Source organism: Castor canadensis, chromosome X (genome assembly GCF_047511655.1).
Source record: "Castor canadensis chromosome X, mCasCan1.hap1v2, whole genome shotgun sequence".
In the NCBI taxonomy this organism is placed as follows: domain Eukaryota; kingdom Metazoa; phylum Chordata; class Mammalia; order Rodentia; family Castoridae; genus Castor; species Castor canadensis.
The window spans coordinates 99,731,802-99,750,574 of NC_133405.1; the positions used below are offsets into that span (position 1 = coordinate 99,731,802).

The window sequence follows — 18,773 nt, forward strand, 5'->3', positions numbered from 1 at the left end:
CTTCACTCTTTCACTTACATGTCTATTTATTTTTCGGAACAGTTTGAGAGAGAGTAGGTTTCCGATATGATGCTCCTTTACCTGTAAATACTTCAGTGTACATTTGCTGAAAACAAGGATGTTACATAACCCAAATTAGGCAGTGAAATTGCTAGAGTATTAGCTCATGGAATTTCGCCAGTTGCCCCTACTGTCCTTCGTAATGAAAGGGAAGACAGCATTTCATCCCAGAACCCAGTCCAGGACAAAGTGTTGCATTGAGCAGCGTCTAAAATCCTTTAATCTGAAACAGTTCCTCAGCCTTTCTTTGTTTCACGACATTGACATTTTTGGAGTTCAAAAGGCAGACTGTCTCTTACTTAATTTGAGATTTCTTGATTTTTTTCCCCTCATGGTTAATTCAGGTTATGTCTTTTTTGGCAGCCCTACAGAAGGGATGCATCTGGAGGCAAACTTGGTTGCTTTGTTCACTTCTGTCACAGAATGTGGCTATTGAATCTTTCTTTTTCTTTTTTTTTTTTTTTGGTGGTGCTGGGGCTTGAACTCAGGGCCCACACTTTGAGCCACTCCACCAGCCAAGCCCCTTTTTTGATGAAGGGTGTTTTCAAGATAGGGACTTATGAACTTTCTGCCTGGCTGGTTTTGAACCATGATCCTCCTGATCAGTGCCTCCTGAGTAGCTGGGATTACAGGTGTGAGCCACTGGCGTCGGTTCCTGCTTGAACCTTCCTAGTGCACGATCTAGTCATTCTGCTGTCTCATCCACCTAAGAGAATCCAAGGCCCTTCAGAGTTCCTGGCCGACCTTTTTGACCTCTGTCATGTCCTAACTACATATTTGCTTCTTGCCTTTGAACTTGCTATTCCCTCTGCCTTTCCTCCAACCCCTAACCTAACTAATACCTGGGCTAACCACTCCCCAAGGCTCAGCCATGTGTCCCTTCCACCAGGAAGTCTTCAGTGACCCACCTGGCTCTCCCACCAATGGCTCTTACAAGATCCTGTGTACAGTCTATTACACAGCTCACCACACTTACTGAGAACTGTTTGCCACTCCCGCTATGTCACAAGCTCTCTGAGGGCAAGTCCTGGATATTTTATTATGATATGAACCCTTCACTCAAGGATCACCTCCAATCTGGGTTCAATGACTCCTCGAAATGAGGTAGGAGAACATGAATCATGGGGAACCAAGTGACGTGGCAATGACAGGGTTTTAGAATGGGCTGGCTATAGGATTTGGCCTTGCATTGGGTAATCTGAGGGAAAAGTCCAAGGACTGGATGCTGTCAGGAAGTAGGGGTAATTCTATGACTGGGTATTTTCATTCCTTTCTTGGTGGCATTTGAACTCGTGGCCTTGAGCTTGCTAGGCAGGTGTGCTACCACTTGAGCCACTCTTCCAGCCCTTGTTTGTTTGTTTTTGAGTCAGGGTCTCACTTGTAGGTCAGGCTGGTTTGGAACTTGCTGTATGGTTTGGGCTGGCCTTGAATTTGTAATCCTCCTGCCTCAGCCTCCTGAGTGCTGGGATTACAGGTTTAAGACACCGTGCCTGGCTTTAATTCTTATCTAGATGGTGAGAATGGAGTGATAAACATGCAACACTCACTCATATGAGCCAGGACAGGGTGATGTTTGCTCACGTCTGTGATTTGGACAATGTCTATTATTAGTCTTGGTTTTGTATCGATCCATCAGGTTTACAGAGCGGCTGTGTCTGATGTTAGTGATCTCTGAACCTATTCGTGTTCAACAGGGAACACCAAGTCCTTCTTAGGAGCACCAAGACAGCTCCTGGATGTCAGGGCCTGCTTTTTATGTGTGGTGCTGGGGATGGAAGCCAGGGCCGTGCACATGGTAGGTGAGTGCTCTACCACTGAGCTACACCCCTAGCCCTAGAATCATTTTAATGAGACCAAATTTGGGATTAATGAAGCAAGGAACTTAACAACCAGAAAGGGCCTCCAAAAAGAAATGTTTAAGGAAGAAGTGATGAGATTTTTTTTGTCTGTGACAGTTCAGTTCAGAGCAGTAGCAAGATCTGAGGAGAAAACCATCAAAATGTTTATTTGCTTATTTATTTTTTCTGAAGTGTGACAGGACCATCAGGGGTCAAAAGTCACAGAATGAAGATAAGGGAGAAGCCTTTTAGTTGGTTACTGAAGAACACGAAGTACAAAAGACGCGGTAAAACGTAAGGGGAAAGAAAAAGGCTGCTGAAGATCCAGTAACTTAACTTTGGGCTGATGCTGTATTCTCAATCACCCGTTTTTGGAGGGTTCCTAAGAGTACTCAGGGTTTTTTTCTTCCCCAGAACTGGGATTTAAACACTGATTGCACGTGCCTGGCAAGTACTTTACCACTGAGCTCCACCCCTGGCCTGAGTACTCTGCTTAAAGTGTCCCAGTGGGATGAGTGTCCCTTAGTCAGAGGAAAGTGATGTTTATCTTTAAGTTGGGAAACAAGAAGCACCAATGCTCTAGGGTTTTCCACTGCATCAGTATTTAACAGTACTCGAGAAGGTCTCCTTCAGGGTTTGTTTTTTTTTTGGCAGCACTGGAGTTTGAACCTGGGGCCTCATGCTTGCCAGACAGGTGTTCTATTGCTTGAGTCACCCCACTAGCCCTTCTTTGTGATGAGTTATTTAGAGACAGGGTCTCTAGAACTATTTGCCCAGGCTGGCTTGTAACTGCAATCCTGATCTCTGCCTCCTGAGTAGCTAGGATTACAGATGTGAGGCACTGGTGCCTGGCTTTAGAGGGTTTTATTTTTTCTCTTTGAAGTACTGGGGATTGAAACCAGGGATTGAAGCAGGCTAGACAAGTACTCAGCTACTGAGCCACACGTGCCAGGCCCTGAGTTCAAACCCCGGTACCACACACACACACACACACACACACACACACACAAGCCATTCACACTCTAGGAATATCCTGTCCAGATAAACTCCTAAAAGTGTCTAAAAACAGGAAAGAAAAGTTATTAAATTGTGTTTCTTTTTGAAAAACGCCTTTATACAATAGCCTTTCTTATTATAGTTATGAGAAAGAAAAAAAGAATTTAATTCCAAGATAAGGAAGAGCTTTTGGTACAACGGAGAGACTTTTAAAATGAGTTTACCATTTGAAAATAACACCGAGGGCTAGGGATGTAACTCAATGGTAGAGTGCTTACCTAGCAAGCACAAGGCCCTGGATTCAGTTTCTAATACTGAAAAATGAATGAATGAACAAATAAAGTTAATAAAATCAAATAATGTCGGCACAATATTTTGGTTTGTACAAAATCAGAATTGAATGATTTAAACTTTCTAACTCCTACACTGATTTTTGGCTTATTTTTTGGTTTGATTTCCTTTTTGGTGCTAGAGATTGAACCCTGGGGACTCATGTAGGCAAGTGCTCTACCACTGAAGTACATCCCCAGCTCCCTACGCTGGCTGGAGGTGAGTTAACATTGTTTCCATAATTTCATACATATGAGAACAACTAAATGCAGTGATAACAGATGTCCTTTCAAAGGGTTTAATTTTATGACATTCTTTTTTTTTTCATGGGACTGGGGTTTGAACTCAGGGCTTCACACTCCCAAAGAATGTGGCCACCTTCAGCACATTTTGCTCTGGTTATTTTGGAGATGGGATGTCAAGAACTATTTGCCAGGGCTGGTCTTGAACCGTGATCCTCCCAATCTCAGCCTCCCAAGCAGCTAGGATTAAAGGCATGAGCCACAGGTGCCCTGCAATTTTATGAAATTCTTAAATTGCTACAAATCCTAAGGATTTAATGTGCTAGTGAAAACTGAAATTTCCAGAGTCTAACGATCAGAGCCTGCAGAAACCCCTGGAATATCCTGGCCATTCTTCTTTTTTTCTTTTCTTCTTCTTTTTTTTTAATTAAACAGTTTTATTTGTATATAAGGCCATTCTTTTTTTGGTGGCACTGGGGTTTGAGCTCAGGGCCTCATGCCTGCTAGGCAGGCACTCCCTCACTTGAGCCACTCCACCAGCCCTTTTTTTGTGATGGTCTCATGAACTATTTGCCCAGGCTGGTTTTGAACCGGGGGCTTCGAACTTCCAAACTTCTGATCTCTGCTTCTTGAGTAGCTAGGATTTACAGGTGTGAGCCACTGGTGCCCGGCAAGACCATTATTCTGGTTTTTTTTCATTAATTTTTTATTAAGATATATTCATTGTACAGAGGGGATTCATTGTGGTAATTCCAAATAGACTTATATTGTATATCGGTTAGATCGCCCCCACCGTCTCTCCCCCGCAACCCGCTCCCTGTCCCACTGAAGGCAACTGCAAGAGGTTTGTTTGTTCTTTCTTGTATAAGTATATGAAGTCCATCAACCATATACCCTCATCTTCATCTCCTTCATTCACCCTCCTCTCTCCTACTAGTGCCCCCGCACACACTGTACCTATTTTACAGTCGTGTCTTTCATTTTTAATATTTAAGTGAATGTTGAAAGGGTTTCTCAATGTATCTCCACTGTGGGTGTGCTTTACTTTGGTCTGTTCAACCCCTTCCATTACTCTCCCTTCCCCTTTCCCTTCCACCCCCGTTTTTCAACAGCTTTCAATACATATCATTATATCCTATGCCTGCACAGATGTTATGTATTTCAATTTTGACATTCTATCGTTCTCTTTTCCTTTCCCTCCTTCCCTGAGTTCCATAGAGTAGTTCCACTGTTACAAACATGTTCTATAACTGAGTTTGTAGAACATGCTTGTGTTTGTGTATATGTTTATCTTTGGCTCTATCCTCCACATATGAGAGAAAACATGTGGCCTTTGTCTTTTTTTTTTTTTTTTCAGTACTGGGGTTTGAAGTCAAGGCCTGCACTTTGAGCCACTCCACCAGCCCTTTTTTGTGATTTTTTTTTTGTGTGTGGTACTGGGGTTTGAACTCAGAGTTTCATGCTTGCTAGGCAGGTGCTTTACCACTTGAGCCACCACACCAACCCCTGTGATGGTTTTTTTTGAGATAGGGTCTCATGATCTATTTGCCCGGGCTGGCTTCAAGCTGTGATCTTTCTGATCTCTGTCTCCTGAGTAGCTAGGATTACAGGTGTGAGCCACTGGCGCCCAGCAGGCCTTTGTGTTTCTAAGCCTGACTTATTTCACTTAACATGATGTCCTCCAGTTGCATCCATTTACCTTCCAACCACATGTCATTATTCCTTATGGCTGAATAAAACTCCATTGTGTGTGTATGTATATACATATACATACACACATTTTATATATATATAAAATCACAATTTCTTGATCTGTTCATCAGTTGTAGGGCACCTGGGTTGTTTCCAGAGCTTGGCTATTGTGAACAGTGCTGTGATGAACATTGGTGCACAGGTGTCTCTACTGTATCCTGTCTTACATTCTTTTGGGTAGATGCCCAGGAGCGATATCACTGGATCATATGGCAGTTCTATCTTTAGCTTTTTGAGGGCCCTCCATACTGCTTTCCATAATAGTTGTACTAATTTGCATTCCCATCAACACTGTATAAGGGTTCTTGTTTTGCCCCATCCTCGCCAGCATTTGTTGTTTTTGTCCTTAAAAATCTCATTCTAAGTGAGATGAAATCTAAGTGTAGGTTTTTTTTTTTTTTTTTTTTTTTTTTTAGTACTGGGGTTTGAACTCAGGGCTTACATTTTGAGCTACTCCACCAGCCTGTTTTGTGATTTTTTTTTTCCCGAGATACGGTCTGAAGAACTATTTGCCCAGGTTGGCTTTGAACCGCGATCCTCCTGATCTCTGCCTCCTGAGTAGCCAGGATTACAGGCGTCAGTCACTGGCACCCCGCATGAATTTTAAAGCTACAACTCATTAATCCTTGAAATATGGAAAAAGGCGTGGCACTCTCCTATGTTACATTGATTGATTTTTAAATATTAAATCAACCTTGCATTTCTGGGACAAATCCCAGAATTCATGATACATTATCCCTTTGATATACTGTGAATTCAATTTGCTAAACTTTTGTTAAGAACATCCCATATATTTTTATGAGGGATATTGTTCTACACTTTTCTTACGTTTGTCTGGTTTTGCTACCAGAGCAGGGGTGGCGTCATAGAATTGACTGAGAACTATTTTCTCCTGTTTATTTGTTGGGAAGTTTGTGTAGAATTAGTATTATTTGTCCATTAAAAGTTTGTTAGAATTTACCAGTGAAATCACCAGGGCCTGGAGTTTTCTTTTTCTTTTTTGGGGGGTGGGGTGTACTGGGGATTGAATTTAGAGCTTTGCGGTTGCTAGGCAGGTGCTCTGCGACTTGAGCCACTCCGCCAGCCCTTTTGTGTTGGGTATTTTTGAGATAGGGTTTCCATTACAAGTGTAAGGCACAGATGCCCAGCTCGGAGTTTTCTTCATACGAAAAACTTAATTGCAAATTCAATTTATGTACTAATTAGGAGCTATTCGGGTTATCTACTTCATCTTGAATATGCTTTGGTAGCATGTGTCTTAGAAGGCAGGCAGTTGCCTTTGTCATTGCATTTATTGGCACAAGGCTTTTCACAATGTTCTATCATTCTCTTAATATCTGCAAAATCTATAGCAGGGTTGCCTCTCTCATTTCTATTTTTTTTTTTTTGCAGTGCTGGGATTTGAACTCTCATTTCTGATACTGGTAATTTACCTCCCCCCACTTTTTTTCTTAATAAGTCTCATTGGAAACTTACTCATTTTATTTTCTGAAAGAACCAGCTTTTGGTTTCAATCATTTTCTCTTTTTCTGTTTCATTAATTCCACTGACCTTTATCATTTCCTTTCTTCTACTTACTTCAATTCAATTGAATTTCCTCTTCTTTCATTCTAAAGAGACGGTGAGGCATTGATTTGAGACCATTCTTTTCTAATATAAGCATTCCGTGCTCTAGAATTCCACAAGATATTGGTTAGTAATAGCCCACTCACTATGGTTTTTTTCATTCCAGTCACGTTTTTTGTAGTGTTGTTGGGGCTCGAATGCGGGCATTGCACGCCAGGCAATGTGTTCCACCTCCGCGACGCATTCCCAGCCGCATTCTATTCCGAACAGTTTCTTACTTTCCATCATAGCAGTGTGTCTGTGCGCGCGCGGGCGCGTGTGTGTGCAAGCGCGCATGCGCTGGGGATTGACTCCGGGGTCTTGCGCGTGCTAAACCCACACTGCAGCTGAGCTCCATCCCCAAGCCCTGCCATTATTTCCTTTTGAGTACTTCTTGGATTCATATCTTATTTACAAGTGTGTTGTGTGGGTTCCAATAATGGGGTTTCTAGAGATGTTTGTTATTGGTTTCTAATTTCATTCCATTGTGATCAAAGAACATACTTTGTTTGACTTGAATTCTTTTAAATTTGCTTTGGATTGGGCTGGAGGAGTGGCTTAAGTGGTAGAGCGCCTGCCTTGCAAGTGTGAAGCCTTTGAGTTCAAACACCAGTACTGCCAAAAAAAAAAAAAAAAGATTTAAATTTGTCTTGGATGAAAACAACAGAAATTTAGTTCTAGATGAAAGAAGACCAACGTCACTGACGTTGGAGTAATATTAAAGTGATTTTTTTTTGTGGTACAGCGGTTTGAACTCAGGGCCTCATGCTCACTAGGCAGGCATTCTACCACTTGAGCCACTCCACCAATCCTTTTTGTGATAGGTTTTTTTGAGGTAGAGTCCTGCCAAGTATTTGCTCCGGCCTGGCTTTGACCCGAGATCCTCCTGATCTCTGCCTCTGGAGTAGCTAGGATTACAGGCGTGAGTCACCAGTGCTCAGCTGGTAATGTCAAAATGTTAGCAGGGCCACTCTCACTCCAGAGGACCCAGGAGACAATAGAATAATTTCTTACGTCTTTTAGATTCTGATGACTGCTGGTGTGCCTTGGTTTGTTTTTCAAAACTATTAAGACTTGTTTAATGGCCATCAGAAAATTTTTCTGTGGTGCTTGGGATGCAACCCAGGGCCTCATGCATACTGGGCAGGTATTCTACCACTGAGCTCCACCCCCAGCCGTGGTTTATCTTAAATTGTTGGGTGGAGTGGTGAATGTCAATTATCAAGTGGTTGATAATTTTATTCAAATCTTCTATATCCTTACTGGCTTAGGTCTGTAATCCCAGCTACTCAGGAAGCATCGATCAGGAGGATCATAGTTCAAGGCCAGTCTGGGCAAAAAGTTAGTGTGATCCCCATTTCAATAAACAAATGAGGCGTGATGATGAATGCTTGTTACCCAGCTACACAGAAGGGATAGGTAGGAGGACCACAGTCACAGGCTAGCTCCTGGGCAAGAATGTAAGACCCTATCTAAAAACCTAAAAGCAAAAAGGGCTGGGTGTGGCTCAAACGGTAAAGTGCTTGCACAAGGCCCTGAGTTCAAACCCTAGTACCACCAGAAAAGAAAAAAGAAGCTGGGTATGGTGGCACATACTTGTGACCCCAGAACTCGGGAAGTTGAGGAAAGGAGGACCACAAGTTCTAGGCCAGCCTAGGTAGATAGCAAGGCCCTGGATCAAACAAACAAACAGACAAAACCACCAAAAGCTATGTTATTAAGTATATAAACATTTAGCATTGTTACATCCTTTGATGAATTTTACCTTTGTAGGATATTAATATAGCCACCCTAGTTTTCTTTTGGTTAGTGTTAGCATGGTATATTATTTTCTACCTTGTCATTAATTACTATTATTATTGCTTTTTAGATAGAATCTTGCTATATAGCCTAGGTTGGCTTCCAACCTGCAATCCTCCTGCCTTAGCCTTCTGAGTGATGGGAATACAAGCATGCACCACCATGCCTGCCCCTGATCTTATTTTGAACCTATTTGTGCCTTTATATTTAAAATGAATTTCTTGGGCTGCAGATGTGGCTTAGTGGTAGAGCATTTGCCTAGCATGCACAAGGTCCTGGGTTCCATCCCCAGCACCTCAAAAACCAGCAGAGTTTTATTATTATCATTATTATTAATATTATTATTATTTAGCAGTACTTGAGTTTGAATTCAGGGCCTTGTGCTGGCTAGACAAGAACTCTACCACTTGCCCTGCCCTTTTTGCTTTAGTTATTTTTCAGGTAGGGTCTCTCACCAGGCCAGCCTCAGCACCTAATCCTTCTCCTCCACCACCCGAGTAGCTGGTATTACAGGTGTGCAACCATTATGCCCAGTTTGTTTTTGAGATAGAGTTTCACTTTTTTTGTTTTGTTTTTCAGTACTGGTGTTTGAACTCAGGGCCTCACACTTGCTAGGCAGGCACTCAACCACTTGAGCCACACTACCAGGTACTCACTAAATTTTTTTTTTTTTTTTGGTTGTACTGCTTGAGCCATTCTGCCAGCCCTTACTAACCTTTTCTTGCTTTGAACTGGTCCTCCTCTGTCTGCATCCTGAGTAGCTGAGTTTACAGCTGTGTACTACCTTGCCCTGCCCTAGAATTGTATTATTAAATTCCCAAGCACTGCTCAGGTATCTAGAGTCTCTAAGAACTTACTCTGTAGGCCACTCACTTCCTTGGAGGAGGTGATGATAAGTTAAAGCATCGTTCCTCATAATAATAAGTGATACCTACTTCTATCATCCTGTCCACCCCCTATCTGGGAGTTAACACTCAGGAATTCTTTCTCCTTCCTCAGGGCAGTTTTTTTAGAGATCAGGGACATACAAAATGGCAACTCCTTGGGCAGTGCCAGATTTGGCCACAAGCAGGTTCATGAAGATTACCCCACAGCTACCTGAGAAGTACCAAAGGCAACACTGAAAAAGGTGTGGAGGAAAGAGAAAACTGATTTTTATAGAAAAAGATTTTACCAATTGATTAAAAAAAACCCACTTTTTTTCTATTTTTGAGATAGAGTCCCGCTGCTACCTTTACTCAGGCTGACTTTGAGACTTTGAACTTGGATCCTCTTGCCTCCACCTCCTGAATATCTGGGATTAGAGGCATGTGCTCACTGCACCTGGCTCAAGAAAGTATTTCATTTAAGAGTGAGAGTTAAGAAAGAGTTATAATAGAGCTGGGCATCAGTGGCTCATGCCTGTAATCCTAGCTATTCAGGAGGCAGAGATCAGGAGGATTGTGGTTCGAAGCCAGCCCAGAACAAATACTTGGCAAAGACCCTATCTCGAAAATACCCAACACAAAAAAGGGCTGGTGGAGAGGCTCAAGTGGTGGAGCACCTGCCTAACAAGCATGAGACCATGAGTTCAAACCCCAGTTCCACCAAAAAAAAAAAAGAAAGAAAGAAAGAAAGAAAGAAAGAAAGAAAGAAAGAAAGAAAAAGAGTAATTAGACTGTCAGGTAGAGGAAGGGGATGTTCATTTTTTTTTTTGCCATGCGGTATTTGAACTCAGGGCCTACACCTTGAGCCACTCCACCAGCACTTTGTTGTGTTGGGTATTTTTGAGATAGGGTTTCTAAAACTATTTGCCCAGGGCTGGCTTTGAACTGCGATCCTCCCGGATTTGTGCCTCCTGAGTAGCTAGGATTACAGGCGTGAGCCACCTGGCGCCCAGCTAGATGCCCAGTTCTTTACCCCCTGCTGTCTTGCCCCAGTTGCCTGAGGCGTGGGCTCCAGACACAGAGGGCATTCAGTGCTGCAGCGGCCCCCACAGGGACACAGCACAAGGGAGTTGGGGAGACTGGTGCCCAGTGAGGACTGGAAGGCTCACCTGCAGCTTCACACTAAGTGGGGGGCTTCCTCCTCTTGCAAGGTATGTGGAGCTTCAGGAATGAGAGCTTCCAGATGTACCACAACAGACTGGCTGTCATAGCAAGCCATTTCCTCCTTCTTATCAGTATTTGCCATTTATACTATTTCTTCTTATGTCAAACAGAGGGTTGGAATTCGCCTGTGTCTCTTACTGGTTTGGCAGGCCCTCTTGGCCAGAGCATTGCTGGGAAGAGCTGCACAGTTCGATTCCCGGTTTTGACAGGGAGGCCGGAGGCAAGATATTTCTACTCCCAGACTCACATCTAATTCTTATCTTTTTAAAAATGCACAGTTCTCCCTGGAGATGTGGCTCAAGTGGTAGAGCACCTGCCTAGCAAGCACAGGGCCCTAAGTTCAAACTCCAGTACTGCAAAAAGAAAAGAAAAAACAACCAGGCACTAGCGGCTCATGCCTTTAATCCCACCTACTTGGGAGACTGAGATTGGGAGGATTGAGGTTTGAGGTCAGCCTGGGCAAATGGTCCGTGAAACCCCATCTCCAAAATAACCAGGGCAAAGTGAACTGGAGGAGTGGCTCAAGCAGTAGAGCGCCTGCTGTGCAAGTGTGAAGCCCTGACTTCAAACCCCAATCCCACTAAAAAAAAAAGAGTAATAGAGTAAATTTGATCAAAGTATGTTACATGTGTGTATGAAAATATCACGATGAAACCCTTTTGTACAATTACTGTATACTAAGAAAAGAGTGAAAGCATAGGACAGCTTACTGCAGCCCACACAGGCCTATGGGGAAGGAGGAACACTCTTGCCCAGAAAGAGTAAGGAGCACTTGCTGTGCCTAGTGTACAGCTTTCCTATTTCTTCTATAACAAATTACCACAGATTTACTGGCTTAAAACATCAAAAATCTATTCTCTTATACTTCTGGAGGTCAGAAGTCTAAAATCACAGTGTAGACAGTGTTGGGCTCCTTCTGGAGACTACCAGGGAGAATGTTTCATTGGCCTTTTCAGTTTCTGGTGGCTGTTGGCTCCTGGCTCTTCTGCATATCACTCCAACCTCTTGCTTCCATTGCCACATCCTAATCCTAATTTGCATCCCTCAGTCTCTCTCTTACAAGTATTCTTGTGATTATATCTGATGGGCCTGCCTAATAAAACAGGATAACCTCCTTTGCTCAAGGCTCTTAACTTTTTTTTTGTGGTGCTGGGGTTTGAACTCAGGGCTTCAAGCTTGCTCTACCATTTGAGCCACTCCACCAGCCCTTTGTGTTGGGTATTTTCGAGATAGGGTCTTGTGAACTATTTGCCCAAGGCTGGCTTTGAACAGTGATTCTCCTGATCCTGAGTTAGCTAGGATTACAGAGTAAGTGCTGCCCCCTGCCACCTCCCAGTTCAAGGCTCTTTAATTACATCACAGGTTCCAGGCATTAGCATGTGGACATCTTTGGTGAGCCACTGCTTAGCCTGCCATGGCCAGTTACAACTTAGATGAGCTATATAGAAGGCAAGTCCACTAGGCCCCAGATGTATTGAGGCCGATCCTGTCCACATTTTTGTGTGACTTATCCTGTTCTTTGGATGTGAACCTCTTACCTGTTTGTTTTTGTATAAGATGACTAATTTTGGTTCAATAAGCTCTGCCCAAGCCAGCAGGGACAAACAAACCCATGCCTAACCCCCCCCCCATAGGTTAGGTTGCTTTCTCCAGGGAGAAAGTGAGTAAGAATGCTTAGAGGGGCTCTAGACTCATAAGTCAAGCAGAGTGAGCAACAGCATAAGCTGTATAGGCAACCTTATGGGTTCTAGGCCTCACCTTGCTGTAGGGCCTAGAACAACTATCTTCTAGCTAGCTGTAGCTAGCTGTAGGGCCTTGAACAACTATCTTCACTATTTGGTTTCAGTTTCCACATGCCAAATGGAGCTAACTGTCATCTTCACATGGCTGTCATGATAACTAAATCTAGGGTACTCTGTGTAAAAGGCTTAGCAAAGCCTGACACACAGTAAGGGCTGTTTTTTATCATTTGAAGGCTCAACTGGTCCCAGGTATGGTTTTTGGCTTGTCCTACACCAAGGTTTTGGCCTTGGTGGGGTCCCCTACGAGATCTAAGTTGCTTTGCTTAAGCCATAACTCTAGTCCATTTTGCTCTGGTTATTTTGGAGGTGGGGGTCTTGCAAACTATTTGCCCAGGCTGGCCTTAAACCATGATCTTCCTAATCTCAGCCTCCCAAGTAGTAGGATTACAGGCATGAGCCACTGGAGCCCAGCTAAGTAGCTATCTTGAAAGAGATCTGGTCTTTACTCACGTATTTCTCCATGCATCTTTGTGGACTGGAGGACAAGACAATGGTACAAATTCTGCCCCAGAGATACAGGCAGCCCTGTGTGATCTTGCTCATCGTTACTCAGTTAGCAAATATGACAAGGCTGAGTGGCTGCCACATCCACATAGCCAACAGCAGCCTTGTGAAAGCTGTTGGTCTTACCCCTCTGGTCACCTCTGGAGAGCTGGGGGAGGGGAAGAATTAAACCAGAGATCTTGTTTTGTAAAGTAGGAGAGGAAAAGTTAGGGTGAGAAGAAGAAGAGTCCATTACCAGGGTCCTGGTGAATATGGCAGGCTTATTCAAAGCAGGAACTTTTTTTGTTTTACTAAGCAGTTCAAAGATCTAAAAGGGTAAGTGTCCAACTGGAAGTGTTTTTCTGCTTTGAGGCTGAAGTGATTAATTCAATGTGATTCTATTTTCTAAATCTCAGCAATTCTTAGAATGATTTTTTTATTGTGTGAGAAATGTGTGTAAAATGAGACCCATGATTTCCACATGTGTTTTCTGCTTTATGAAAGCAGCTTCGTTATACCATGGCAATACTTCAGAAAGTAATGTTGCACAAAAGTTGGTTCTACAAATGCTCTCTGCAGCCACTGGCTGTGACTAGTACAGCAGGAACAGCCCAGTTCCCTCTCTCAACTTGTTTCTAACCTGCAATTCATTCATCATAAATGAAATTGAGAAGTGGGGAAAAGAGTGGTGAGGGGAGAGGGAGGGCATTTAAAGCTTGGGGTCATCAGGCCTTCAGCAATGGTCACACCTCAATGTACGTTAACAAGACAATAAATGATGATGGCTGACTTAGTTTAATAAGATGGTTAATGTGTTTAGGAAGGATGATGTCAAGGAACCATCAGTGACTGGAGTGCAGGGGATGCCAGTTTGGGACTGGAGTCTCCCTAACCCACACACTCTTTCCAAGGACAACTATCCCTACATTTTTAGCTCATAGAATCCATTTCAATACATGAGGTAAAATCAACTGAACTCCCAGAAGCCTCCTTGAACAGTCAGACTGAGTGTTACAAAGCTCTCTGCATAGGAGTAACAGTCCTAGGGTGAGTCTTTATTAACTAAGTCATTTTAAAAACAATATACAATCGCTGCTTGCCACAAAACTTGAAAATATCAACAGGGACACAATAGCAGTTTTCCATAAAATTTGCAAATAGTCAAATTAAAGGTTGTGAAAATACAAGATTTGTTGTAAGAGGGGTGGGGGTGTGGCTTAAGTGGTAGAGCGCTTGCCTGGCAAGCGCAAGTCCATAAGTAGTAAGATAACATTCTTTGAAAATACCACATTACAGCCAGGCGCTGGTGGCTCACGCCTGTAATCTTAGCTACTCGGGAGGCAGAGATCAGGAGGATCACAGTTCAAATGCAGCCCGGGGAAAGAGTTCATAAGACCCTATCTTGAAAATACCCAACAAAAAAAGGGTCAGAGGAGTGGTTCAAGTGGTAGAGCACTTGCATAACAAGCGTGAGGCCCTGAGTTCAATCCCCAGTACCACCAAAAAAAAAAAAAATACCACATCAAAATTATTCAGCGTTAAGTTTTTACTCCTATCATGTATGTGTGTGAGAGAGACCTCACCTTTTACTTATGTTCACCACTGGTTTACCCAATGATTTTTGGGAAGGCCATTTCTCAAACGTCATGAAAATGTTTAGGATACCCTCAAAGTCCCTCCAGGATACCACATTATTACACTCAAAGGACTCCAAACAGAATGAATATTGTGAAGAACAGATATTTATGTGATGCCCAGTTTACTAAGCCTTCTGAACCTTGTCCCTTTAGATAGGCTTCATTTACCTGGTGATTCTTATTGATGATCCTAAGGTCTTTAATTTACCAGTCTGATGAAATTATGGTTTCTGGGCAAAGTCCAAATAAATACCCAGAGTTCTTTTTGTCCCCTGATACTGACATGAATCAAGAATCTGTCTTTTTTTGTGTTTGAGACAGGGTCTTGCTATGTAGACTAGACTGGCCTCAAACTCATGATCTTCCTTTCTTAGCCTCCTGAGTGCTAGGACTACACCATGGCTGGATAATCTGTGCTTCTAAACATTCAATTCCTCCTCCTCCTCCCTCTCCCCACCATTTGTTTTGCTTAGTGAATATGACTTTTAAATACAGAAAGGAACACACATAGATTTTTCTAAGACCAGTATGTTAAAATAAAAAATTACCACACGGACTCTAGTTAGCAGTTTTCATAATTTAATGAAAAAGTATTGGTAAAAAGGTAACATTTGAAAAAAGATTTTTATCTTGGAAAACTGGACTATATAAGATGAAAAAAATTAATTAAAGAAGGGCAAGAGGTAATACTTCAAACAACAAAATGTAGCAAATGCATTTTGGGGCATTTGAAATGTATACAGCTAAAGGCTCCTTCATTTACCTAGGAAAATCCTTTAAAAATATTACCACTATATTTCCCTGACTGGAATGATATTTTAGTCAATAGTCTCCCAACGGTATTATATATGGAATTTGGCTGAAGCACTGTTTCCATGTTTGCTTTCTTCCCATTCACTCAGAATTGAGGACATAGGCTACCACACTGGTCTCTAACATGAGGAGTTTGCAATATAGCTCCATTATCATGAAAGTGTCAAATTAATATTTACCCCAGGATTACTGAAATAAAAAGCACAGAAGCTCAGTGCACGAATAGGGGAAATTCTCTTTCTCAGTTTTTCCATTCCAACAAAATACAGGACACCTACCATACATGTTATGGCATGTTCACACATGTACATAGGCACAAAACAAACATTTTAAAGATGTGGCCAAAGGACAGGCAAAATACAGAAGCTTTCAGAAAGGGAGAAAACAAAAAGCAAAGGAACCATTTAGCAAGGCTACAGGACCAAAAGCTGGGGAGAGGCAAACTACTGAGTTTTCCATACCCATGGAGATGGCGAGAGGGGGTTGCCTCCACTGATTGGCACCTACTACAGTTGGGCTGTTTCACCAGTATGAAACTTTAGAAATGAAAATGGCCTCTTTTGTCTGAAAATTCTCACTGTATTTCTTTTTTATTGTTGTACTATGGGCATATTTTCACTATACTTTCCCGAACTAGAAGAAAGAGAATATTAATTTAAGGCTAAGAAGAACAGAGAGCTGAGAATTAGTCTGCTTCACATTTTAAAAACTGCTACTTTCCCTCTTTTTAAAAATGTGAAACAGACATGTTTTATCTCCTCTCCCCAAATGTAAATTACTCTCTTCCTCCAGAAATTAATCAAGGCTTATAGTTTGGGAACAGGGCATAAGCAACTTCTGAAAAATGGCTCCAGCCTTTTTGTTTGGGAAATTGCCTTGGATTCAAAATTGATACAAAGCTAAATTATACCCATGTGTTAAACACATGATTTCAAATTCTGTTTGACAATAAAAATCTGTTTCAAAATTAAAGCAGGAAAGAATATGTAACCTCTGTGTATTTCATTATATTTTACCTATACCTCAATAAAAATTTTATAAACATTAAAGCAGGTGTACAAAAACTGCCAGCCAAACTTACTTTAGTGAAACTTATTTGAAAACAACACAAAAACCCTGACCTGGTACAAATATCCCAGAAATGGTCTCACTTTGGGAAAGGCTCTGGGATCCTTCACAAATACCTAAACAGAGAATCAGAGCATTTTCCTTGGAAGTAGTACTTCTGTACTTATGTAAACACTATCCACAAATTAGTTTTTATGCTTGTTAGCTGGGTAAAAGACTTATGAGTGTGTCCCCAACAAGCAGGTCTAGGAACAGGCACTGGACACTTGTATGTACTAGAATTGACTTGGTAAGTTATGATACTGTGAAAGAAACTCAACCTTGCAGAAAGCGAAGGAAGAGGGTAGTGAGTTTGACAGTATCTGAGAATGTTGCTCTCCTGGGTCTCTCCCTTGAACAGGGTTTATAGACACTGGTACAGTTAGAAACTTTCTACAGACAGGAGCTCTGAGAGTCACATGCTGTAGCTTCAAAAGGTAAGTAGTTTTAGTGTTTGATAATCAGGGTCTCTTACAAATGCCTTAACATTGCAAGGATCCTTAATACAGGGGAAACCTGTCCCCAAGTATTCACTGAGCAAATACTCTAGGCCCAGTTGTCCCAATAGCCTCTGACTAACAAACCTCCAGACAGTCTGCAATTCTGGTAATGTGCTTGTAAAAAATAAGACTTGAAACCTTTGCAAATACTGCAATCCAATTTACTGTGAAAAAATTTCATCATTTTCCCTACAGTTCCTCCTAATAATATGCTAGAATTCTTTGCCCCAAAATAGGGGGCAAAGGTTGGGTTTTCCTTAGGAGTTTCTAATCACCTTTGCATTGAACTGTGGGAAAGAGGATGTGCCTTGCTTTTACCATGGCAATCCTGTCTAGAATCATGGGGAGGACTTTCCCTATCTGAACTGTCTCTCCTTACCCTGACCTTCTCTTTACTTTCATCACTTTCAGCTTCTGAATCACTCAGCTCCAAATCTGGGCAATACCCATCAGTTTCCTGATAGGGAGTTTTCCCTGTGGACCGCTTGACAAGTTGCCTACCCCAGAACTGCTCCTTAGGGTTTATATTCTTGGTTGACTTAACACAGCACTGGAGGTCCTCAGTGGTCCTCGCCCACCTATTGGTGGTCTCTTTAAAGGACCTGCTGAAGTGTTCCATAGTGGATTTTCTAAAGTTACCCTGACTGGCCAAGTTGGGGCTGAGCATGGAACCCTGGTCACAGAATATCTCACTTGGGCTATCTGTCTGGGTGTCGTTTTCAGACCAGCTGTCCTCCAGGCCATTGGATTTGGCAAACTTGGAGTCAGGCTGACTCATGCCATTTCCGATGGAAGCCTGTCCAGGGAGGGCAGCCTGAAGGGCTAGAGGCTTCCCCATTGACTGCCCATGATAGAACTCTGAAGATGGAGCTCTCCAAGCAGGACTGGAACCCTTGGCTTCACTCCAAGAATGGCTGCGTCTGGCCAGAAAACAGCTACTCTTGCTTTCTAGTGGATGTCTTGGATATGATTTCACTTTCATGTCTAGTGGCTCTTGAGGCATCTGCAGACTCCTTTTATTGTGAATAGGGGAGCTGCTGCCAGGAGAGCAGGGTTGGTGATCAGTCTCTGTGGAGCTGTTTTTGCAGTCTTCTGAGGTTGATCTGGGCATTTTTAACTTTAAGGTAATTCTTGGTGGTGGGTAAAACAGTGAGTTGTCTAGTGCATTTGTCAAAGGAAGTCCTGAGAGTGAAAAGAAAGATTCATTTTAACAACTGATTTAAATAATCACATATATGTTTATTGCAGAGTGAGTTCACAGACCCACTCTTCCAAATGTCTAATGAGCAACTGTCTTTGATAACCACATACATCATGGTGTAGCAGCTGGAGTGAGATGCACTAGAGGATGGGGCCAAGAATGCTACAGATAAAAATCTCAGTAGTCCCACTGTTTGTTCCATGGCTCCTAATCTCTTTAGCTTTGCCTTCTCAGTCTGTAAAATGATCACAAAGATTAGTGTGCTCCTTTCTACATCCCCATCTCTGCCCCTTTCATTTATACAAAGAATGTCTCTAGCAGTGGTTTGGAACAGACTCTCTCTACTTGTGTGTATGTGTGTATCCATGCTTGAGTAATGCACAATACTGAAGACATGCCTCAAACACAGATATTTCAGACTCTATCCTCCCTCCTCTACTGGCCTTCCTAGAACAAGTGAAATATAAATACTCAGAAACACAGCACAGGTTTTGGGGGGTAAGAGTATGTTATGTGT

The 18,773-nt window shown here is 42.4% G+C and overlaps 1 protein-coding gene and 1 long non-coding RNA gene across 9 annotated transcripts in view; one reads left to right on the top strand and one right to left on the bottom strand.

The window, feature by feature from the left end:
* LOC141419832 (uncharacterized) overlaps window positions 1-18,773 on the top strand; it is a 68,174-nt gene that overhangs the window by 2,038 nt on the left and 47,363 nt on the right. For both annotated transcript variants that reach the window (XR_012444549.1, XR_012444548.1), the window contains exon 2: window positions 3,367-3,443. This is a non-coding gene — a long non-coding RNA (uncharacterized lncRNA). The remainder of the gene's footprint in view (window positions 1-3,366; window positions 3,444-18,773) is intronic.
* The window catches only part of Jade3 (jade family PHD finger 3), a 139,877-nt gene continuing 136,301 nt past the window's right edge, over window positions 15,198-18,773 (bottom strand). For all 7 annotated transcript variants that reach the window (XM_074063592.1, XM_074063590.1, XM_074063588.1 and 4 more), the window contains one exon: window positions 15,198-18,237. In XM_074063592.1, coding sequence (XP_073919693.1) covers window positions 17,327-18,237 — 911 coding nt within the window. In that variant the 3' untranslated portion in view covers window positions 15,198-17,326. The remainder of the gene's footprint in view (window positions 18,238-18,773) is intronic.